This window comes from Bacillus rossius, chromosome 5 (genome assembly GCF_032445375.1).
Source record: "Bacillus rossius redtenbacheri isolate Brsri chromosome 5, Brsri_v3, whole genome shotgun sequence".
NCBI classification, from domain to species: domain Eukaryota; kingdom Metazoa; phylum Arthropoda; class Insecta; order Phasmatodea; family Bacillidae; genus Bacillus; species Bacillus rossius.
Window position 1 is genome coordinate 10,389,230 of NC_086333.1, and position 25,464 is coordinate 10,414,693.

Sequence of the window (25,464 nt, forward strand, 5' to 3'; positions counted from 1 at the left end):
TTATTAAATAATTTACAGTATACTTTATTATACTGAACTTATTTTAAATACATATATTTAACTGTTTAAATATTATTATTACTGATTTTATATTATAATTATTAGTGGTACAAAAACCTTTTACTATCCATATGCAGGAAATTAATGTGGAGTTTTTAATTACTAAATTTAAGCTGTTCTGATGCTTCGCTGGACAATTCTTTTCCTAGCATTACACTTCACCCGCATCCATTCTATAAAATTAAATTTTTTTTGTTTATGTTTCACTGCTGGAAGTATTTGGGACAATACATTTGTAAGGGATTGTATTGAACACCCGAGGTTTGGAATAATAAATAATTTATTGTGTCACAAAAAATCAACTAAGGAATATAATAAACCTTAATCCGAAATTAAGACTATTTATTATTCAATCGAAGCATTTCTTGTAAAAGCATTCACAGAATATTAAATATTAGAGCAGAGTGAAGAGTAACAAAAAGAAACATACTGTAGATTTGAGGAATACTAGTGTGTCAAAAAATTTACAAAATTTTCATTAATGTTTTAATATAAAAACAAAACAAAGAAGTAATGTTACATGGCACCACCAAAAATAGCTTTATTTAGAATTTAATATACTCTATACTTACATTCACAAAAATACAGCTTATGTATATTATTCTAAAATATATTATTTTCAGGTATCATTTCATATGTACTAACAGTAATATTACTCGCAGTAACATTAATTAACTTCAGCATCAATTTGTGTGCACCTTTTGGTTTGTTTGAGTTATAATGTTTTTACAAATATCTTAAATGTCTATTCTTTAAGGAAAAATACTCAAAAATGCCGAGTAACATTTTATGAAATTAGAAACATTTCTAAGGAACAGAAAAAATTCCACATAATACAAACAGTTTTACAATAACTTTAACTTACATATATGATAATGAGGTAGTGTATTGAATCAGAAAATATTAAAATGATATGGCAAGAATAAAATATGGAAATAGAAAATATTAATTAATTTTAAAGTTTAAATATATAAGCTACATCTCTGAATTACTTTAAATAATATCAATATTTTAGTATCCACAAGCACCTTATTTTTCTAAATCATTATTATTGTTGTTTTAAATATCGTTTTCAAATGTAGGGAGAGCAATTTTAAGAAAAACATTTTGATGTTAAAGTAAGCAATACATACTGGTGTCTATTTATTTTCAATAAAACTGATTTCTCATTCTCAGCTGTAATTTTTCGTACTCTATTTAAATTCCATCAGTAACCTTTAAAATAAAATTAAAATAATATGTTTCAGTGCCAATAATTACATTTTGTATTGTTTTGACGATCTTTTGTTTTTTAAGAAATACACCAATACTAATACCAACACTTACATAAAATGTCACAAAATGTTTATTTTTTAAATAAAAAAATTATACTAATTATTAAGTTATTTCTACAATAAATTTCTTCTTCTCTTTGAACATTAATAATATCTACAATTTTATAAAAATTTTCTCTGGATATATAAACTGAAACAAAGTTTGAATATTTTATTTGTCCTTACATTACATAAAAAATAACATTTTTGCAGCCTAATGCACGGAAATATACGAAATATTCTTTTAAAACGTAATTTTTGATAAAATTATAATAAAATGTGATTTTATTACTTGATATGTAATATATAACTTATTCCAGTAAAGTTATCGAAAAACAAATAAATCAATATGATCCAAACGATAAAAATAAGAAATAAAGTACCCAACTGTGCTTAATGGAAAAAAAATTACCCAAAGTAAAAAACTATGCTTTTATACTATTAATTTATATTTATGTTCTATGTTTACATTCTGATCATTAAAATGAAAAGTATATTCCAGAAATACTTGAGACTCATTAAATTTTTTATTATGATTAGAAACTATTTGTCATAATTTTTAAAAATAATCTGTCACTATGCAGCCAATTTATCACAAGTGATGAAGACAGCCAGATTCCACAAACGCCATCAAATTGATCTAACAGTACGATTAGTTCTGTGGGACAAAAGTAAAAGTGAGAATCTCCAAACATATTTACGTATGGTAGCTTACCTATTGACCTGCAAAGTTAAAAAGTTAATGAATAGACTCCAGAACAAAAAAAAAATATAATAACTGAACAAAACGTTTTTCCTTTTTCTTCGCAATTTGACACTTAAATTCTGTAAAATATGTTTTTATTTATAATTAAGTAGGTAGTAATTATTTCGTTAATAATATTACAGTCAAACTAGCCTAATCATTAGTGAAAAAGTCTAATTTTACTAAGAAACATTAACTTAATACATAATACTGAACTTAGTTTATAAAAAATAAAGTGTTGCAAAAATACCAGTATAGTACATTAATAATTTCTTTTAAATAGTTTGTAAAAGTTAAATGTGTGTTGTATTTATTTTATTCAACAGTGTTATTCACAATTCAGATAATACTTTGAACAATAAACATTTGTAATTTCTACGACTAATGGCAGGACAATGGAACATTTTTTGTGTGGAAGAATGTCCCCCTTGAACTCCAAACTAATTATATGGCATACTGTAAAAACTAAATTTGATTTAAGGAGTAAAATTATAAGACTAGTAACAAATTATGTACAAAATACAGTGGGACCGTATTTTAAAAATAAGTGAGACTGTGATATATTGTTCCAAATAAAGGCTGTCGTGTACACTACATATTGCTATGTAAATCCGCATTTGTTAATGGCTGTAATACAATAAACAAAATTTGAAATGTTAATTTTTCAGCACAGTTTAAATTTAAGTTATATGGCAGAACATTTTGAAATATGTTTTGTTATAACACAAATAGGGAAATATATTTTTAACTGCAGGGTTTACTTTGAGACAAAAAAAATTATTACATGACATAAAACCGTCCAAATTCATTGTCCACATAGATTATATTGAACACGCAACAAGTAGGAAAATAGCATAATTAGTTGAAAATTTTGTACATACAATATACACAAAAGGTTTTTTTGATACTATGATATATTTAAGGAATAATTTTTTACTTGGATTTATTTTAGTCACTTAATTCTTTTATTTGGCTTCAAAAAATGTTAATTTTAAGGAGGGCTATTAAAGTGGCACGATGGGAAAAGACAGCACGGTGTTTGTAGACAACGACAGTGTCACTATTGCAAGGTGTTGGTCGGAACTGATTACTCATGCTCTCGAGTCTTCTTCCGTCGGAGACTCGACGTGAAGGACGCCATCCAGTTGAGGTGGTGAGCTTGTCTCTGGGGCGATGTGCAGCCCGAGTCGTCACTCTCACTTCTGCCCATACGAGCAAGAAGCACAGACTGTTTGCTGCTGCAGCTGCCGCGTCCCTTGTTGATGGCGTACCCAAATGCTCTCTTTGCTTGCAGCATGCTGTCCAAACTACCACTTACCATCGTATCCTCTCTGGTGGCTGCCTCTGTTTTTATTTCACTGCCAGTTTCTTGTGATTGGCCTAGAGATTTATAAATCCTCGTATGCGGGATATTGTTTATTTCTTTGCTACGAAATATGTGTTTTTTCCCATTGGATAGAGATGAGTGGAACTCTTTTCCAAACAACAGTTCTGGTGATGACGAAGGGATGCCACTCTTACTTCCTGTCATAAACAGTCTCCAGCCACGGAGATTCCCATTTTGTCGCTGAGATTTTTTTACTTTGGGTAAGGTCATTGCTTTGCTACCATTGTGAGTTTGGGAGATGGCAGTAGGCGATGAGGTAGACGGAGATTCGTCTGTTATCGAGGATTGTACCTGTAAAGCTTTGCAACCACGTCTGGGAGTCGTAGGCAAGCTTTGTGAAGAAATAAATGTATTTTTCAAAAGCTGACTGTATTTTGACTTTCCATCACCATCACTGTGATTACTCGGACTAAAAGAAATCCGGTCAGTAAAGTTACAAATTCTAGAAAGTAAAGATGATTTTTCATATTGATTATTTCCTGCTTTTCTGATGTCTGATAACATATATCCTGACTTATTTAAACTATCTTCAGGACTTTTCAATTGAATTTTAGAATTAGTTATATTCTCACTACTCTGATCACAAAGTGACCCCGATCGATAGTCAGCACACCCTTTGCATGAGTCCAAACAGCATGAAACAGTCTTGTTAATCTGCTGTATTAGTTCTCTTTTATCTGTTGCTTTGATTTGTTTTGCTTGGTCATGTTTTTCAACAATGATCTGACCTACCGATTGGCAAACTCGGCAAAAGCATTTGTCCCCAAACTTAATGTTTTCTGTGCCACCATTAAATATGTCATTCTGCATGCAGGCTACGTCTTCACAGTGTGCTTCCAGGAGACCTTCATTCTCCCCTTGACTTGAAACAGGTGATGCCGGGGACACGCGGCTGCGTTCCTTGACAGAATCGCCTCTTCTGTGCTCCTTGTCTTTCATGGCCTTTGCCAGGTTATGGAAGTGACCATCCTGAACAAGGGTCTTGTCGCGGCTGCCTTTGCGACTGCCGGGATAACTCTTGCGACCACTGTTGATGCTTCCCTCTGTAGAGATCTTGAACTTGAGTGCCTTCTCGCTCACTTCCACTTCTGTTACCGTCTCTTCATCCTCAAGTTCCTCTGGCAGATCTCCCACACTGGTTGCTAAAACAAGTATAAAACACTGTCAAAATATATGTGTGAACTCAGTTATGCAAACAGTTAGCAAACCTGAGAGTGGACAAGGTGAGTGTGTGTAGAAAGTGCCAAATGATAGTGCTAAAAAACTAGGGTATCAGGAAAAAATCCAACGGCTCGTGCAAATTACAACGTGCTGAAATATTATCTCATTAGGGATTTTGATCAATATTGTGAATATTCATGTGCAATGCAAGAAATAAGTACTTTTTTTCTATAAACTAACAGGAGTATAACTTATCCGGATAGATGCCAGGGTTTCTGGCTGTGGATTGTGGATTGTCGACGCCAACATGGATAGTAATGTCACGACAGTCAAATTGGATGACCTTGATCTTGATCTTTGACCTTTACCTTCAAGGGTTTGCCAAAATGTTCCATAAACTACTCAAAATTTGCCAAAGTTGCCAAAAAATACCCAAAACTGCAAAATTTCCAGTTTTTTGAAGAAAAAAATTAACCGAAAAATACTCAAAAAATTTAAAAATAAATCGTTCCCTTTTTCGAGGAAAAAATTCTTATTTGAAAGAAAAAAATGTCCGTTTCTACTTCTCAAAAATTCAAAAATTTGAAATTCAAAAATCCTCAGAAAGAACCAAATGTACACAAAGTGGCTTAAATTCCCTGACCACAAGCCGCTGTAAGTTGCGAGGTCATGACTTTGACCAAAACCATAAACTTGAAATCTTTAATATTCGAATAACAAATTCCTAAAATATTTCCAAAAAATATAAAACAATTGTTTACTCTAAATGTTTAGTTGCTTAATAGATATTGGTCCTTGATATTATTCGTGGTATGAATGATTTAAGTATAAAATAGGTATTTTAAGTAAAAACATATAATTTTTTTAAATACAAATAATAATATTTTAAATAAAAACTTCTTACATCACACCCGCCAGCTTGAATAATGATGTAACTGTTGTAAATATTGTCACAGTTTGAAAATTTCTTTAATTTTTTTTAAAATTTATTTTACTTTTGTATCCCGTCTGGGTAACGTTCGTTGGTGTACGTGCACATTTCCGGGCTTGGCCTGTTGATTGCGACACACGGGTAGTGAAATATAGGTTGCTGTGATTGTAGTTTGCAGGCACCGCGGGCTTTTGCGAGGCTGCGTGGTTAGCTAATTCTCGCGGGTCGCTGGCCAGGGCCCGCTGAGATGTTGCGACACGCCGTTCCAGAAAATCCGCTGCGCCGCGCCAGTTTTTGTTTGTCGTTCTTGGTCGTTTTCGCTACGTGAGGTTTTCGTGTATTCGTTTTGAGGACACTGTCCTGTATGGTGTCGCAATCTGGCGTCCGAGTTTGGAAGCGTGGCTCGAACAAGGGAGCAGCGCGAGAGAGGAAGGGGAAGGTTCGCGCATGCGCAGATGAGTCGTCTACTTGGCGTGTTTTGTTTTTCTTTGCGGGAGGGGGACAGCCATTTTCCGTGGCTGAATTTTTCCCTGTGATCGTGTTTTCCGTGTGACCTTGTTTGGGAGGTAAAACTTCCTTGCAGCGAGGGGCCGGGGCTTTTTTCGCCTGGGGGACCTCTATGACGGGTGATCCACGTCGGTGCGGGGCTGTGACGCTGTGACGAATCGCGGGTAAGTGACTGGCGAGTGATGGCGAGTGATGGCTCGTGGGACAGAGCTTCAGGCTGGACGGTCTCCATCCAGCACTTAATAAGTTAATGTTAATGAATGTAGAATTTATCAGTATTTAGTTTAATCATGCCTTAGGGAAAGTAGTTCCGCATGCAAGTAGTGGTTTGCGCGTAGACTAATCCTTAGCGGAGCTGCGGCGAAGGGAGGGCGGCCATGTTGCCTATAAATAAATATTAACGTTGAAATAATGGTGGGACAGCCTGCATCACATTAATGTTATTGTTCTTTTATTAATAAATTTTCTCAGAGTTTATTTATTTTGTGAACTTTATGTATGTAGTAAATAATAAATCTGTGTCTGAATTGTTTAATTATGTTTTCTTTCAGTTCGTAAATCTTTCCCTACCCTACCTGTATATGTAGGAGACTAGGTCTCGGGTACCTCATGCTAGTGCTCTACCATTTCTCTTTTTTTTCTCTACCACCAAAGATATAATCATGTTTCAGGTAAGTGATTTGCCGGAGGCAATGGTGAGCCCCGTAACAATATCGTTACGGCCGCCTTCTTGAAAATACGTAATTTTAATAATAGAAATTATAAAAATAAAAAAATAAAATAAATTTAAAAAATATTAATAGGAAATTCCGCCATCTTGAACAAAAACATCACCTTTGCACACTTCGTTTCAATTACCATACCATATTATAGAAACGTTGCACTTTTCGTTACACCTGTCATCTTGGTTGTGTATTATGTCATGGTTGTACGTTATGTTAAGCCCGCCCATCTTGTATTCTAGAATGTTGAAATTTTCGTTACAGATGACATTATGATAATCTTTTTTTAAGTCAGAAAATCGAGAAAAAATAAAATATAAATGTTTTTAAAAAAATTCCGCAATCTTGGAATATGATGTCAAGGATGTCATATTGAATATCTGTAATTATTATAACAAAATATGGAAAAAATAATTTTAAAAATGTAAAAAAAAAAATTTAAAAAAATTTTTAATTAAAAAAGCTCTTACTCATTTAGTGTTTAATTCGTACCTGGCAAAACAAAAACAAAAATGACGACAGAACCTTAATCCACGGAAGCCACCGACAGACTGAACTCACACCACTAATGCCAAGGTCTATATATAGCCAGGTAGTATGACATCCCGTCCGCCATCTTGTTTTCGTAAGCTGGAGGCTTCCATCTTGTTCTAGTCAACTGGAGGCAGCCATGTTGTTTTCGTTGCTGGAGGTCGCTATTTTATTTCATATGCTATAGTGTGCTGCCGACATCTAGATTTGGTCTGCTAGTGCGTGCTAACAAAATATTAGTTTAATTTTCACCCGATATATTGCAGTAATTATTTATTGCCACAGCGCCCGCAATCTTGATTTTTGACGACCATCTTGGAAATCTCTAATTATTTACCTAGAAAATCAGGAATAATTCCAAAATTATCAAACAAATCCCTTATTTAAAAATGATTGATTCAACTGATATCCATCCTAAATTCGATTTTCGACCAGTGATATGAGTAACTAAAACTTAAAATTATATTAAATTAAATTCTGTTTCCTATTATGCTTCGTGGAGTTAATTAATTTTCCTCTCTACGAAAAAATACTATATACATGATACCTGTCCAAAGAATAAAATATGTTGTTGGGTTGCGTAACATGAAAGTCTTTTTTTTTAATACATGAAATACATTATAACCATTTCATGTACAATGCTATACATATAGGCCAAGTGTCTTCGTACCACAAGACCAGGTCATGTACAATGTCAGACGTATAGGCAAGACGTATCTGAATCACAAGCCCTTCTTCTTTGTCGATAGCTAATATTATATATTTCAAGCAGTCAAGAAAAAGACTTTAAACTGTAAGACCTAAAATATCGATAAAATAAATTACAAGCATTTAGACCAAAGGGGCATGTTTTACGTTTACTGAAGGACCAAGAATTCCTGAAAAATGTTTTATCAAGAATAAGAGGTTTTGAACTTGTAAATATTGAGTGCCACTAGAGATTTGACTACAAAAATTACACGAAATGGCACACATTCACAAAAAAACACACAATACGTACAATGGACACACAGTAAACACAGTACACACACTGAACACACAGTACACACATATTGAACAGACAGTACACACACTGGACACACAATGGAAACACAGAACACACAGAACATACAATAGTAATAGAGTACACACACATGACAGGCAATGGACACAATACACAAACTGAACATACATTGGACACTCAGTACTCACACAGGACATACATTGGACACACAGAACGCATATAGTACTGTGTAAACTGAGTGTGTACTGTGTGTGTATTGTGTGTTCCGTTTGTATACTGTGTGTCCAAAGTATGTCCTGCGTTTGCATTATGTATGTTCTGTGAGTACATTGTAAGTACTGTGTGTCCAATGTTTATATTGTTTATTCATTTCGGGTTCTGTATGTGTACTGTGTGGCCATTGCGTGCCCTGTGTGTATAATGTGTGTCCATTGCATGAACTGCGTGATTACTATGTGACCATTGTGTATCCAGTGTGTTCTGTGTATGTACATTAAGGGGGTGCCTCCCATTTTAGGTCAATATTTTATATTTACAGAATTTACAGATAAACTTGTAGACTTTTTCAATTGTTTATCTTGCACGAAATGAAAAATATATACAACGCATACTTTTTGCATAATTAGCGGCCAAATTTACATTTTTAACGTTTTTGGGTTGTACAAATAAGGAGTATTCAATTTTTTGCAGAACTGGAACTTTTTAGGTTTAACTGCAATGCCACTGACTTCTTCCAAAAATGGTTTGAATTTCTTTCAGAAAATATTAATTAATTTTACCTGGCATTTTAAAATTCTCGAATTTATTACGATTTTGACAGCCAAGAAAAATGAAATGAGTTTTTGTGATAGAAATGCAAACCATATCATGAAGTAGCCAGTGACATTGCAGTTAAACCTTAAATGTTTCAGTTCTGCAATAGGTACATTAAATTCTCTTTATTTGTACAACCCAAAAACGTTAAAAATGTAACTTTATCTGCTAATTATGCAAAAAGTATACGCTGTATATATTTTTCATTTCGTGAAAGGTAAACAATAAAAAAAGTCTAAAAGTTGATCAGTGATTAATATAAATATAAAATCATGATCTGAAATGGGAGCCACCTCCTTAAGTCAATTGTGTACTGTGTATTCAATGCATGTCCTGTATGTGAACTGTGTGTCTAATGTGTCCTGTGTGTACTGTGTTTACAATGTGGGTGTAGTATGTGTATTGTGTTTCCATTGCGTATCTTAAGTGTGTACTGTATGTCTATTGTGTGTACTGTGTGTTCAGTGTGTGCATTTGAGTGCACTCTGTGTCCATTGTGCGTATTGTGTGTTTTTTTGTGAATGTGTGTCGTTACGTGTAATTTTTGTAGTCAAATCTCTAGTAGCACTAGGGTTACCAACTATTTCACCCTGACAATAAGGGACACTGAACTCCACCTAATAGAGCGGGGGGTCCGGGGGCCCTCTCCCGGAAAAATTTGAATTTATAGATACAAATTGGTGCTATTTTAGCGGTTTTGTATCTGAAAATAAATTATGCACCTAGTTGAAATATGAAATTTTTTTGTATTGGCCTAATAATTTTTTTGAGTGATGAATTTAATACATAAAGATATTTTTAGTTAACAAAGTATAAAAATTCCAGACAACTCATATGTGATTGAACATTGGTAAACTAACTTCAACTCTCTCCAATGCAAAATGTGATCAGGAAAAAAGTGGGGGAAGGGGAGGTTGCTAAAGCCAATTAGCCCTTCCCCCGCCCCCCCCTAGACTAGAACCACCACTAGGGATACCATAACAAGCAACTTAAAAAAATATATTTTTATAAATGTATGCTAACATATATTTTCTCATTTTTCATTTTACCAAACAAACCCAACTTTAAATTAAATGTCATCACGGGTATAAAGTACACAATATACAACATGCAAGACACAAAAAAAAATGTTTCACAAAAAAACTTCGCAAAACATGCCGTATCAATTTTGTATTAAAATAAAAACTGTTATAACTTAAACCATGCTTCGTATTGTGATAACATAGAGCTAGTTCAGATGCTAAAACAGAATTTTGATCGCTAGTGGCTTGTTTTACGAAATAACTCTTTATCTTAGTTTTTTCACTCGCATTTGCCTGTTGAACCGTGCTTCTATGTAACAATGTTGAAGCATGCTGTTTTACATCGTTTTCGCCGCCGTGTGCTATTGAAAACGGTCTTTTGCAAAACAACATTTGGCTTTGTAACTATTATCACTACATGTTAGCCATTTATAGTTATGTTCCCATCGAACTAAATAAACGCACAGCCGTTTCTTTTTTCGCGGTGGCGAATCGCACATTTTTCCAACTCAACTTTAACCGATTTACTCAACATTAACCGTTTTCAACAACACAATATTAACATAAACATAACAGACTAAGCGCGGACGAGTGATGCCACCTGTCGGCGTCAACATAAACTATTTGGTGGCCAGTGAACTGCGGAGTAAACGGAGCCTCGCAAAATCGCAATACATATAAAAGGTGGTACGGCGCAGGCGGGAAAATACTTTTTTTCAATTTTATGCAGGTTTGTGAATTGAACTTTAAACAAGATACGGGAAATATCACGTCCAATCCTGCCTACATACGGGATAATTCTTGTAGTCACAGAATAAGGGAAATCCCGTACAATACGGGACGGTTGGCAACCCTGAGTAGCACTGAATATTTAAAAGGTCAAAACCTATTATTCTTGATAAAACATTATTCAGGAATTCTTGGTCCTTCAGTAAACGTAAAACATGCCCCTTTGGTCTAAATGCTTGAAATTTATTTTATCGGTTTTTTTAGGTCTGACAGTTCGAAGACTTTTTCTTGACTGCTTGAAATATATTATATTAGCCATCGACAAAGAAGAAGGGCTTGTGATTCAGATACGTCTTGCCTATACGTCTGACATTGTACATGACCTGGTATTGTGGTACGAAGACACTTGGCCTATATGTATAGCATTGTACATGAAATGGTTATAATGTATTTCATGTATTAAAAAAAAGACTTTCATGTTAGGCAACGCAACAACATATTTTATTCTTTGGACAGGTATCATGTATATAGTATTTTTTCGTAGAGAGAAAAATTAATTAACTCCACGAAGCATAATAGGAAACAGAATTTAATTTAATCTAATTTTAAGTTTTAGTTACTCTTATCACTGGTTGAAAATCGAATTTAGGATGGATATCAGTTGAATCAATCATTTTTAAATAAGGGATTTGTTTGATAATTTTGGAATTATTCCTGATTTTCCTGGTAAATAATTAGGGATTTCCAAGATGGTCGTCAAAAATCAAGATTGCGGGCGCTGTGGCAATAAATAATTACTGCAATATATCGGGTGAAAATTAAACTAATATTTTGTTAGCACGCACTAGCAGACCAAATCTAGATGTCGGCAGCACACTTTAGCATATGAAATAAAATAGCGACCTCCAGCAACGAAAACAACATGGCTGCCTCCAGTTGACTAGAACAAGATGGAAGCCTCCAGCTTACGAAAACAAGATGGCGGACGGGATGTCATACTACCTGGCTATATATAGACCTTGGCATTAGTGGTGTGAGTTCGGTCGGTGGTCGTCTCTCGGGGCGTGCGCATCTCTCTCGCGGGCTGTTGGCTGGGAGTTCCCTGCGCCCTATTGGGTAACCGAAGGCTGGCAGTGCGTGTGGGATTTGTGTGCGTGCTAGGGGCGGCCTAGCAGTGCCAACTGCTACCGACCGCGTCCCGCGGGTGGCGGATACGGGCGCCCAGCTCGAGAGTTGCAATCTCGCTGGGGTGGCTGTGAATAACCAATAGCAGTCCGCGGACCAATGGCCGGCCTGTGGAGTCGTTATTACGGCTATCGGGGTGAAAGGTAGCCTGAATGTAGCTCGGCGCGTGGCAGGTAGCAGCTTCGTCGGCGAAGGCACCGCAGGGGAGCTCGATGTGCTGAAAAAATGCGAAGTGTAGACGAACTGCGGGCTGGAACTTGCGGAGCTGTGAACTGCTGCGCGCGCAACGGAATTGAAATGTATCGGAACTTTGAGGGAAGACATCAGGAACCTTCAGCTGGGGCTGCTGTAGCTGTGGCAGCAGTAGCCTCGAGCGGCGCGACCTTAAACCGTTTCGGGGATTTTGGGTGGCGAGGTTGGTTCCCTCCCCCCACCCTGGCTTGAAAAGTACTGCTGTTGACCTGAAGAAGGAAGATGAAGATTGTGCAACGTCAGGCTGCCTTTCGCTCCGTGCGCCCGCAGTTCGAGCCGGTTTACTGGCTCGTCTGCCCACTTCTGTTTTAACTGTGGCTGCCTGGGCAGCTGTGGCTGGGCCGACGAGTGAAGTCGCCCGCCCCTGGGGGCGCATGCGCCCCTGGCTAATAATAACCCAGGAGTTCCCAACCTTTAAATGCGGGCCGCAAGGCCCAAGCACCCAACTCCAGCATGGTTGATTTTTCAGCCCCTCCAACTCTTCTTACCTGGACCCTTCTTCCCTCTTGTCCAGTAGTTACCTGCTTGCTTAATGCATGATAATTGATCCCCGCATGACCCGGCCCAGGGTTTTCCCTGTGTCTATGCAGGTTTTACCTGTGTCACATTAGCTAGCTTTTAAGCTAGGCGACCAATGGGGCGTCAGTCATGGCACCAATTGCAGCCATGGCTGGCCAGTAAACCCCAACACGCACACGATTGCACGCGCCCTTGTCATGCATGGTTCGAAACCCGCATGGTAGAGTGTATAGGCTTCGGCCTGAGACACACCTAGGTCCTCCCCTAACCTGGACCCTCCCCTACACACTTAGAATTAAATTAGGCTAGGAAAAAAAAAATTTGGTGTGAGTTCAGTCTGTCGGTGGCTTCCGGGGATTAAGGATCTGTCGTCATTTTTTGTTTGTTTCACCAGGTTCGAATTGAACACTAAATGAGTAAGAGGTTTTTAATTAAAATTAAACTTTTTTTATCTATTTTCTACATTTTTAAAATTATTTTTTCCATATTTTATTATAATAATTACAGATATTCAATATGGCATCTTTGACATCATATTCCAAGATTGCGGAATTTTTTTATTAAATGTCTATTTTATTTTTTCACGATTTTATAACTTAAAAAATATTATCCTAATGTCATCTGTAACGAAAATTTCAACTTTCTAGAATACAAGATGGCGGGCTTAACGTAAGGTACAATCATGCCATAATACACAACCAAGATAACAGGTGTAACGAAAACTGCATTGTTTCTAAAATATGGGATGGTACTTGAAACGAAATGTGCAACGGTGATGTCTTAGTTCAAGATGGCGGAATTTCTTATTAATATTTTTTTAATTAATTTTATTTAATTTTATTTTTTTTCCTAATTTCTATGATCAAAATTACGGATTTTCAAGAAGGCGGCTGTAATGATATTTACAACGGTTACGTCATTATTCAAATTGGTGGGTTTGACGTGTGCAATTTATATTAATTGTTTAAAGATTGTAATAAAGAATTATTTATGTTTTTTTTTAACTTAAATTACATATTTACTCTCTCCAGGAATCTAACCGACGACCGTAATCGATTATCTTAAAATTTGAAGTAAGAAATTATATTTTTATCATTTTGAATTTTTTTGTAATTATTTGTTTGAAATTTAAAGTTTTGATGCTTATGGTCAATGTCAAGGTCATGCTCTCGGCGGCTTAAGGCGGCTTGTAGTCAGGGAATTTAAGCCACTTTGTAAACTATTTTAAGTCAAAAGACTTTTAAAATAATTTTGAATTTTTTTAATATTGAGGAATACAACAGGAAAATGTTCGTTCAAAGCGAGATTTTTTCTCTCTAAATAGGGCTATTATTCTTTTTTCAAATTTTTTGAGAATTTTTGGTAGTTATTTTCCAAAAACTGCAACAATTGGGCGGATCTTGGCAATTTGTGTGGAAATGTTTGATAATTTGGGTAAATTTTGAATGTCATGTTTAAAGGTCAAATGTCTTTGTCATCCTAGATGCCCACGGTGATGTCACAATCCAAGATGTTTTCGAAAATCCACATTCCACAGCATGAAGGCTGGCGCCAGTCCGGCTACTATGTTCTAATGTTTTAAGTTCCAGTTTTAAATATTAGTAATTGAAGATAGTAGTATATAATAGCCGGAGCTGCGCCTGGCTTCTGGCTGTGGATTGATGATTGTTTACATTGTGACGTCACGGCGGCCATCTTGGATAACCTTGACCTTGACCTTTGACCTTGACCTTGAATTTGATCCTCAAAAATCGCCAAAATCCGCCAAAATTGGGCAAAATTTGCCCAAAATTCCTCAAAATTCGCCAAAATTTCCATTTCTGTGGAAAAAAATTCCGCCAAAAAATCTCAAAAAATTCCACAATTCAAAAATTAGGATTTCGAAAATCCTCTAAAGTCGTTTTGCCCTAGAAAGAACCCAAATTCCTAAAAACGGCTTAAGCATCCTTAACGAAAGCTTCAGTTAAGCCATTTCTAGGAATAAGGATACCATGTCCGTCATATTGGATTGTGACGTCACGGCGGCGGCCATCTCGGACGGTTGTGAACTCGACCTTTGACCTTGACCTTGACCCCGACGCCCATTTTGGATCCGCCATCTTGGATGACGACATTTCGTTTTCTCGATCATTCCGGCATTGTGTTATCCACCATTTTGAATTATGACGTCACCGTTCCAATTTTCGTTACGCCCGACATCTTGAAATTTAGACGCCATCTTGAAAATCTGCAATTTTTATGTTAGAAAATCGTGAAAAATTTTAAAAATCATTAAAAAATTTAAATAATCGAATTTAAAAAAAAACACTGTTGCAGTTATCGTTACGGTCGCCATCTTGGTTTATATAAATGTTGCATATTTCGTTACACCCGCCATCTTGGTTGAGTACCATGTCATTCTTACACTTTACGTTACGACCACCATATTGGATCCTATTAATGTTGCAATTATCGTTATGGTCGCCATCTTGAAATTTAGTCACCATCTTGAAATTTAGACGCCATCTTGGAAATCTGTAATTTTTATGTTAGAAAATCGGGAAAAATTCCAAAATTCATCAAGAAATTAACTTAATAGAATTCCGATTGATTATATCGATTACCGTCCTCGGTTCGAACACAGTGAGGGCAAAAAATAAAAAAAAATCAGATCCTTCCACCACAGAAGCCACCTACAGATTGACCTACCTCCACCAATACCAAGGTATTTACCATCAGCTGGTATGACATCATGTCCGCCATCTTGTCTTCGTCCGCTGGAGTCCACCATCTTGTTTTCGTCTGCTAGAGTGTGCTGACATCATGTTAATATATTGTTCTGTTCTCCATACCTTTAACCTTGTATATTAACATTAAACTTTGACCTTGACCTTGAACTTTGACCTTGACCTTGAACTTTGACCTTGAACTTGAACTTTGACCTTGACCTTTGACCTTGACCTTGAAATTTGACCTTGACCTTGAAATTTGACCTTGACCTTGAAATTTGACCTTGACCTTGAAATTTGACTTTGTCCTTGAAATTTGACTTTGTCCTTGTCGGCAATCATGGATCCGACATTTTATGTTCATTACATGATACCAGGAGCCACCACCTGCCGGAGTACGCCATCTTGTGTGTGTACTTGTATTATAGAGGACATTCCCATCTGGATAGTTTTATTCTAACCCGCTAAAGTGCAGTAATCATTTATTATGGAGGTGCTCCCCGCCATCTTGAAATTCGACCACCATCTTGAAATCATGTAATAATGTAGCTAGAAAAGCGGGAAAAAAATCCAAAATTAATTAAATAAATTTGTAATCCATATAATGATTGATTGGATCGACTAAGGTCCTTGGTTCGATCCCTGGCCGATACAAAACATCTTTAATTTAAAAAAAAATACTAAAAAAGTGTTGGTTTAAGAAAATAAAAACACCACAAGTTCTTTTTAAAAAAATTTTATTACATAAATTCAATAGGAAACGAAACGTATACACACATTACACACAGGAAACGGAACGTACACACAGTACACACAGGAAACGAAACGTACACACAGTACACACAGGAAACGAATCGTATACACACATTACACACAGGAAACGGAACGTACACACAGTACACACAGGAAACGGAACGTACACACAGTACACACAGGAAACGAAACGTATACACACAGTACACACAGGAAACGGAACGTACACACAGTACACACAGGAAACGGAACGTACACACAGTACACACAGGAAACGGAATGTACACACAGTACACACAGGAAACGGAACGTACACACAGGAAACGAAACGTATACACACAGTACACACAGGAAACGGAACGTACACACAGTACACACAGGAAACGGAACGTACACACAGTACACACAGGAAACGAAACGTACACACAGTACACACAGGAAACGAAATGTATACACACATTACACACAGGAAACGGAACGTACACACAGTACACACAGGAAACGAAACGTATACACACATTACACACAGGAAACGGAACGTACACACAGTACACACAGGAAACGAAACGTATACACGCAGTACACACAGGAAACGGAATGATCACACATACAGTAGCGGAAACACACACGCTTAGTTGGAAATCAGAATACAAGAAATAAAACATACTTTAAAACATATAATAATTTATTTATTTTTCAATAGTACACACATGAAAGTTAAACAATTTATTAGTCCATCATTTTTACAAAGTATTGTGGATCTACTGAATGTCGGCTTGGTTGTATTCTCACTTTTCACGGTGTTGTTACTTCCATTAGTTTCAGTCTTCACGAAGCCATCAGCATCCTTAAATTTATGTTCTTCAACATTGTAACCCTTCTTCCTCCTTAATTGGAAGAGGGGTTGCGTCCCCGACTCACTCTGGGCGCGAAGGGAAAAAATAAATATTAAAACCAGGCATAAAAAGCTAAACAAAATAAATTCCCCACACCACTGCCCAGGGGTCAGGCCAAAAAATTTAAAGGATATAATAGCAGAGTAACCATTAAACAAACAAGAGGCAAGACTTTGGACGTATGTTATTAAAAAATAGAAATTTGCAAAAATAATTTTTACTATACATAACCATACAAGCTTAGTTACAAAAGCTGACGTTAATAATGGCAGCATATTATCCCCATTTACGATACTAACAATAACCTTTAAAAAATCGTAAAAATATAAATACTGATAACAACAAGTATAAAAATATATAAGGGCGTGAGGCGTGGCCACTATAAAATATCAAAATTTACTGACTGCCCTAATACCAAAAATCAAACAAGACAATCAATACAAATATATAAAAAATCTACAAAAATAATACTGAAGTACAAACAAATTATTTAAATAAAGTTCTTAAACTCTCAATCAACGGTTTAGTCTTTCTTCAGATGTTCGTTGCTAAAGACTTGCCAAAAAAACAAAGTTAATATCCTAGGCGTGCGCTGGCTACCTGACCTTCCTCACCAACTCCAGAGTCTAATGCCACGCCGGGCCATAGGTACGAATTCACAAAGGCGTGAACGATGACCAAAAAAAAATTATCTTATTTTTTTTAAGGGAAATGTAGCAAAAACTCTTCACGTAACATAACTATGTTACCACCGAAGTTTTTATCATATACTTCAAACAAAGTCTTACTTCTTTATTAACTTGCCAATGATTTCATAAAAACGTAGAATGGCCGCACCAACCAACATCAGGCTGCGCATGTAGTCCAATACCGATCGCATACTTTTAATAATACTGCACAAGCTGATATATTAGCTAAATGCAACTTTAAGTATGCCAATTCCGAAGACAAAGTCTCAAAAACAAATTGCAAAATGTTCGTTTCTTCCAAACTTATACTTTTATTACAACTACAGGCAAACGGGCGACCTTATTAAAAAATCCCACACTGGAACAACGTGTGAAACAAATGGGCCTCTTCACCAAACAGGCTAATAAAAGTTCCGTCCAAATAAAATTTAGTATGGGAAAATACACAGTTCACTAGGTTTGCCAAAAACCAGTGCAGCACCACGAGGGTAAAAATCAAAATCGCGGCCTCTCTTTACCTTGATTTCTTCTGTACCACAGGGCAATCCATTTGCCCTGTCACCCATCGTGGAGCCTCCATCCCAATACTCTTCGTCGCCCGTTGCCGTCCGGCATACCAGTCCGCGCCGTCACATGGCTCTGTCCTCGACGGTCGCTCGGCACACTCTCACCGCGGCCCCAGCTGAATTTTTCTTCCCGGCAAGCCGAATGTCTGACGTCATCAGCCAACCGCCGGGCGCTCACCAAGTGGTATTTACGTGAAACACAATCGATGTTCTTAAACTCATAATCGATAGCTACCAAAAGGCGTATAACTAATTAACCGAAACAAATATAATTTAAAAAAAATTTACAGATAAATTAACATTAATTAAAAAAGGCGTAAAAATACGTGAAATAAAAAACCATATAAAACTAGAGACCAGCAACAAAAATAAATTACAAGTAAAAATGTGGCCCTGCCGGCCACAACATGATCGATCGATCTAATACCATCTCGCTCAGGTCAAGGAAAAATTATTGTTGTATTCTTTAGTCTAGTGGATCCATCGATGTGATCTATGACGTAAGTAGGCTTGGCTTTACATGTTCTACCATGTCTTTTTAATCCCTCAATTCGTGTTAACAACCTGATACACCGATTACAGCTTAACATTTTGCGTAGTGGGTTTTTAACACAATCATTCTTCTCATACCGTTCAGCATTCTTTATCAAGGTAAACACCTTGCTACAGTATCTGCAGTGATGTTGTTTTGATACAGCTACATACATCTAAGGCTCCAAAAGGCTCCAATTGCTCCAACAGCTTTTTGTTTCATCAGCGCCAATGATATTTGGCTAGAATGCTACGAGTCTAAGAGACTATGAGGTCTCAAGGTTACGAGTCTAAAATGATCTAGCTGGTTATGACTTATACATGGCTGCGGCGAGTCTGCATGGCTAAAATACCGCGTGGCTACGTAAAAACATGACTATGAAGCTACAAGGATACAAGTCTACTCGGCTCCAAATAAATGCAAGACGACATGGCTACAAGAAAACTTGGATACAAAGCTTCAATTCTACGAGTCTACAAGACTCCACCAACTACCTTCGAGTGTTTAAAGCTCCAACTGCTCCATCAGCATTATGTTATAAGATTACAAGGCTACTTGCTTACGTAGCTACAATTCTATGAGGTCCCAAGACATCATGACTACACGACTACGAGCCATGAGGTTACGAGACTACACGCCTACGAATCTTAAAGTTTACGAGACTGCAAGGCTACAGAGCTACGAAGCTTCTAGAACACAAGTTTATGTGACTGCGAGGATACAGGACTTCAAGTCTGCATGAGTTCTTGACTACGAAGCTACTCGTCTACAAGGCTCCAATTACCGTATCTTTCTTCGACGGAATTTTCTCTTTTGCTCCAACTGCACCATCAGCTTTATGTTATAAGATTACAAGGCTACTTGCTTACGTAGCTTTAAGTCTACGAGGCTCCAATGCATCTTGACTGCGAGACTACGAGACTATACGATTGCAAATCCTCAAGGTTACGTGATCTCGAGGCTATAGGTCTATGAAGCTTACAGAACGCATGGTTACGAGACTGCCTGACTAATTGGCCGCATGGCTACGAAACTTCATGTCTCTAACTGACTAAAATAGCACCATTCAGTGGTGAGAGTTAATTTATCTCATGCAAAGGTACTTGTTGCAAGTAGTTCCGCTTTTCAACAACAGATATCGCCACATGTTGCTTACAGATAAATAAAATTTCTTTCTTTTATGTAGGATGCAGGATGCTCACTAACGCCCGCAAAAGAAGTACGGCTTCGGAAGTCACCAAGGAGAAGGAAATTCGTCTTGTACGTTAGTGCTTCACAGATGTCTCATGGTATATTACTAGACTGAGTAATAATTTTTTTTATTTCCACCTCATTAAAAAAAATTGCAAGTGACGATTTAGTAGCCGAAAATCACTAATTAAATGTAACTTTGAATAAAATGACATGTCTCATTAAGAGTAAAACTCCTTCATGGAGAGATCGGTTTCTCAGAAATAACCAGAAGCACTTGGAGAAACCACAGGAATGATCGCAAGCACACGGAAAAAACCTTCATAATATTGACAAGAATAATCAGGAGCACACGGAAAAAACCTTCATAATATTGACAAGAATTATCGGTAGCACACGGAGAAAAACAATCATAATATTGACAAGAATTATCGGGAGCACACGGAGAAAAACCATCATTATTTTGATAAGAATAATCAGGAGCACACGGAGAAAAACCATCATTATTTTGATAAGAATAATCAGGAGCACATGGAGAAAAACCATCATAATATTGACAAGTATAATTAGGAGCACACGGAGAAAACCGACATAATATTGACAAGAATTATCGGGCGCACACGGAGAAAACCACCACACATTTTCTTTGATATCATTAAATTAAAAAAAAATTCAAAATAAAAATAAATTAATAAAAAATTTAAAACAAAAAAAAAATCTACAAAAAATACATAAAATTCTGGCTTGTACTAAAACTCTATCTTTGCTCAACAATGATAAGTTTACAAGCTAGCAGAATCTATTTATGTATTTTTTTGTAGATTTTTTTTTGTTTTAAATTTTTTATTAATTTATTTTTATTTTTAATTTTTTTTTAATTTTATGATATCAAAGAAAATGTGTGGTGGTTTTCTCCGTGTGCGCCCGATAATTCTTGTCATTATTATGTCGGTTTTCTCCGTGTGCTCCTAATTATACTTGTCAATATTATGATGGTTTTTCTCCATGTGCTCCTGATTATTCTTATCAAAATAATGATGGTTTTTCTCCGTGTGCTCCTGATTATTCTTATCAAAATAATGATGGTTTTTCTCCGTGTGCTCCCGATAATTCTTGTCAATATTATGATTGTTTTTCTCCGTGTGCTACCGATAATTCTTGTCAATATTATGAAGGTTTTTTCCGTGTGCTCCTGATTATTCTTGTCAATATTATGAAGGTTTTTTCCGTGTGCTTGCGATCATTCCTGTGGTTTCTCCAAGTGCTTCTGGTTATTTCTGAGAAACCGATCTCTCCATGAAGGAGTTTTACTCTTAATGAGACATGTCATTTTATTCAAAGTTACATTTAATTAGTGATTTTCGGCTACTAAATCGTCACTTGCAATTTTTTTTAATGAGGTGGAAATAAAAAAAATTATTACTCAGTCTAGTAATATACCATGAGACATCTGTGAAGCACTAACGTACAAGACGAATTTCCTTCTCCTTGGTGACTTCCGAAGCCGTACTTCTTTTGCGGGCGTTAGTGAGCATCCTGCATCCTACATAAAAGAAAGAAATTTTATTTATCTGTAAGCAACATGTGGCGATATCTGTTGTTGAAAAGCGGAACTACTTGCAACAAGTACCTTTGCATGAGATAAATTAACTCTCACCACTGAATGGTGCTATTTTAGTCAGTTAGAGACATGAAGTTTCGTAGCCATGCGGCCAATTAGTCAGGCAGTCTCGTAACCATGCGTTCTGTAAGCTTCATAGACCTATAGCCTCGAGATCACGTAACCTTGAGGATTTGCAATCGTATAGTCTCGTAGTCTCGCAGTCAAGATGCATTGGAGCCTCGTAGACTTAAAGCTACGTAAGCAAGTAGCCTTGTAATCTTATAACATAAAGCTGATGGTGCAGTTGGAGCAAAAGAGAAAATTCCGTCGAAGAAAGATACGGTAATTGGAGCCTTGTAGACGAGTAGCTTCGTAGTCAAGAACTCATGCAGACTTGAAGTCCTGTATCCTCGCAGTCACATAAACTTGTGTTCTAGAAGCTTCGTAGCTCTGTAGCCTTGCAGTCTCGTAAACTTTAAGATTCGTAGGCGTGTAGTCTCGTAACCTCATGGCTCGTAGTCGTGTAGTCATGATGTCTTGGGACCTCATAGAATTGTAGCTACGTAAGCAAGTAGCCTTGTAATCTTATAACATAATGCTGATGGAGCAGTTGGAGCTTTAAACACTCGAAGGTAGTTGGTGGAGTCTTGTAGACTCGTAGAATTGAAGCTTTGTATCCAAGTTTTCTTGTAGCCATGTCGTCTTGCATTTATTTGGAGCCGAGTAGACTTGTATCCTTGTAGCTTCATAGTCATGTTTTTACGTAGCCACGCGGTATTTTAGCCATGCAGACTCGCCGCAGCCATGTATAAGTCATAACCAGCTAGATCATTTTAGACTCGTAACCTTGAGACCTCATAGTCTCTTAGACTCGTAGCATTCTAGCCAAATATCATTGGCGCTGATGAAACAAAAAGCTGTTGGAGCAATTGGAGCCTTTTGGAGCCTTAGATGTATGTAGCTGTATCAAAACAACATCACTGCAGATACTGTAGCAAGGTGTTTACCTTGATAAAGAATGCTGAACGGTATGAGAAGAATGATTGTGTTAAAAACCCACTACGCAAAATGTTAAGCTGTAATCGGTGTATCAGGTTGTTAACACGAATTGAGGGATTAAAAAGACATGGTAGAACATGTAAAGCCAAGCCTACTTACGTCATAGATCACATCGATGGATCCACTAGACTAAAGAATACAACAATAATTTTCCCTTGACCTGAGCGAGATGGTATTAGATCGATCGATCATGTTGAAGAACATAAATTTAAGGATGCTGATGGCTTCGTGAAGACTGAAACTAATGGAAGTAACAACACCGTGAAAAGTGAGAATACAACCAAGCCGACATTCAGTAGATCCACAATACTTTGTAAAAATGATGGACTAATAAATTGTTTAACTTTCATGTGTGTACTATTGAAAAATAAATAAATTATTATATGTTTTAAAGTATGTTTTATTTCTTGTATTCTGATTTCCAACTAAGCGTGTGTGTTTCCGCTACTGTATGTGTGATCATTCCGTTTCCTGTGTGTACTGCGTGTATACGTTTCGTTTCCTGTGTGTACTGTGTGTACGTTCCGTTTCCTGTGTGTAATGTGTGTATACGTTTCGTTTCCTGTGTGTACTGTGTGTACGTTCCGTTTCCTGTGTGTAATGTGTGTATACATTTCGTTTCCTGTGTGTACTGTGTGTACGTTTCGTTTCCTGTGTGTACTGTGTGTACGTTCCGTTTCCTGTGTGTACTGTGTGTACGTTCCGTTTCCTGTGTGTACTGTGTGTATACGTTTCGTTTCCTGTGTGTACGTTCCGTTTCCTGTGTGTACTGTGTGTACATTCCGTTTCCTGTGTGTACTGTGTGTACGTTCCGTTTCCTGTGTGTACTGTGTGTACGTTCCGTTTCCTGTGTGTACTGTGTGTATACGTTTCGTTTCCTGTGTGTACTGTGTGTACGTTCCGTTTCCTGTGTGTACTGTGTGTACGTTCCGTTTCCTGTGTGTAATGTGTGTATACGATTCGTTTCCTGTGTGTACTGTGTGTACGTTTCGTTTCCTGTGTGTACTGTGTGTACGTTCCGTTTCCTGTGTGTAATGTATGTATACGTTTCGTTTCCTATTGAATTTATGTAATAAAATTTTTTTAAAAAGAACTTGTGGTGTTTTTATTTTCTTAAACCAACACTTTTTTAGTATTTTTTTTTAAATTAAAGATGTTTTGTATCGGCCAGGGATCGAACCAAGGACCTTAGTCGATCCAATCAATCATTATATGGATTACAAATTTATTTAATTAATTTTGGATTTTTTTCCCGCTTTTCTAGCTACATTATTACATGATTTCAAGATGGTGGTCGAATTTCAAGATGGCGGGGAGCACCTCCATAATAAATGATTACTGCACTTTAACGGGTTAGAATAAAACTATCCAGATGGGAATGTCCTCTATAATACAAGTACACACACAAGATGGCGTACTCCGGCAGGTGGTGGCTCCTGGTATCATGTAATGAACATAAAATGTCGGATCCATGATGGCCGACAAGGACAAAGTCAAATTTCAAGGACAAAGTAAAATTTCAAGGTCAAGGTCAAATTTCAAGGTCAAGGTCAAATTTAAAGGTCAAGGTCAAATTTCAAGGTCAAGGTCAAAGGTCAAGGTCAAAGTTCAAGGTCAAGGTCAATGTTCAAGGTCAAGGTCAAAGTTCAAGGTCAAGGTCAAAGTTTAATGTTAATATACAAGGTTGAAGGTATGGAGAACAGAACAATATATTAACATGATGTCAGCACACTCTAGCAGACGAAAACAAGATGGTGGACTCCAGCGGACGAAGACAAGATGGCGGACATGATGTCATACCAGCTGATGGTAAATACCTTGTTATTGGTGGAGGTAGGTCAATCTGTAGGTGGCTTCTGTGGTGGAAGGATCTGATTTTTTTTTTGATTTTTTGCCCTCACCGGGTTCGAACCGAGGACGGTAATCGATATAATCAATCGGAATTCTATTAAGTTAATTTCTTGATGAATTTTGGAATTTTTCCCGATTTTCTAACATAAAAATTACAGATTTCCAAGATGGCGTCTAAATTTCAAGATGGTGACTAAATTTCAAGATGGCGACCATAACGATAATTGCAACATTAATAGGATCCAATATGGTGGTCGTAACGTAAAGTGTAAGAATGACATGGTACTCAACCAAGATGGCGGGTGTAACGAAATATGCAACATTTATATAAACCAAGATGGCGACCGTAACGATAACTGCAACAGTGTTTTTTTTAAATTCGATTATTTAAATTTTTTAATGATTTTTAAAATTTTTCACGATTTTCTAACATAAAAATTGCAGATTTTCAAGATGGCGTCTAAATTTCAAGATGTCGGGCGTAACGAAAATTGGAACGGTGACGTCATAATTCAAAATGGTGGATAACACAATGCCGGAATGATCGAGAAAACGAAATGTCGTTTTCCAAGATGGCGGATCCAAAATGGGCGTCGGGGTCAAGGTCAAGGTCAAAGGTCGAGTTCACAACCGTCCGAGATGGCCGCCGCCGTGACGTCACAATCCAATATGACGGACATGGTATCCTTATTCCTAGAAATGGCTTAACTGAAGCTTTCGTTAAGGATGCTTAAGC

The 25,464-nt window shown here is 36.8% G+C and overlaps 1 protein-coding gene across 1 annotated transcript in view; it reads right to left on the reverse strand.

Moving 5' to 3' along the window:
* Positions 1 to 585: 585 nt before the first annotated feature.
* LOC134531584 (uncharacterized) overlaps positions 586 to 25,464 on the reverse strand; it is a 916,155-nt gene continuing 891,276 nt past the window's right edge. The window contains exon 14 of the mRNA XM_063367300.1: positions 586 to 4,647. Within this exon, the coding sequence (XP_063223370.1) occupies positions 3,206 to 4,647 (1,442 nt within the window). The 3' untranslated portion in view covers positions 586 to 3,205. The remainder of the gene's footprint in view (positions 4,648 to 25,464) is intronic.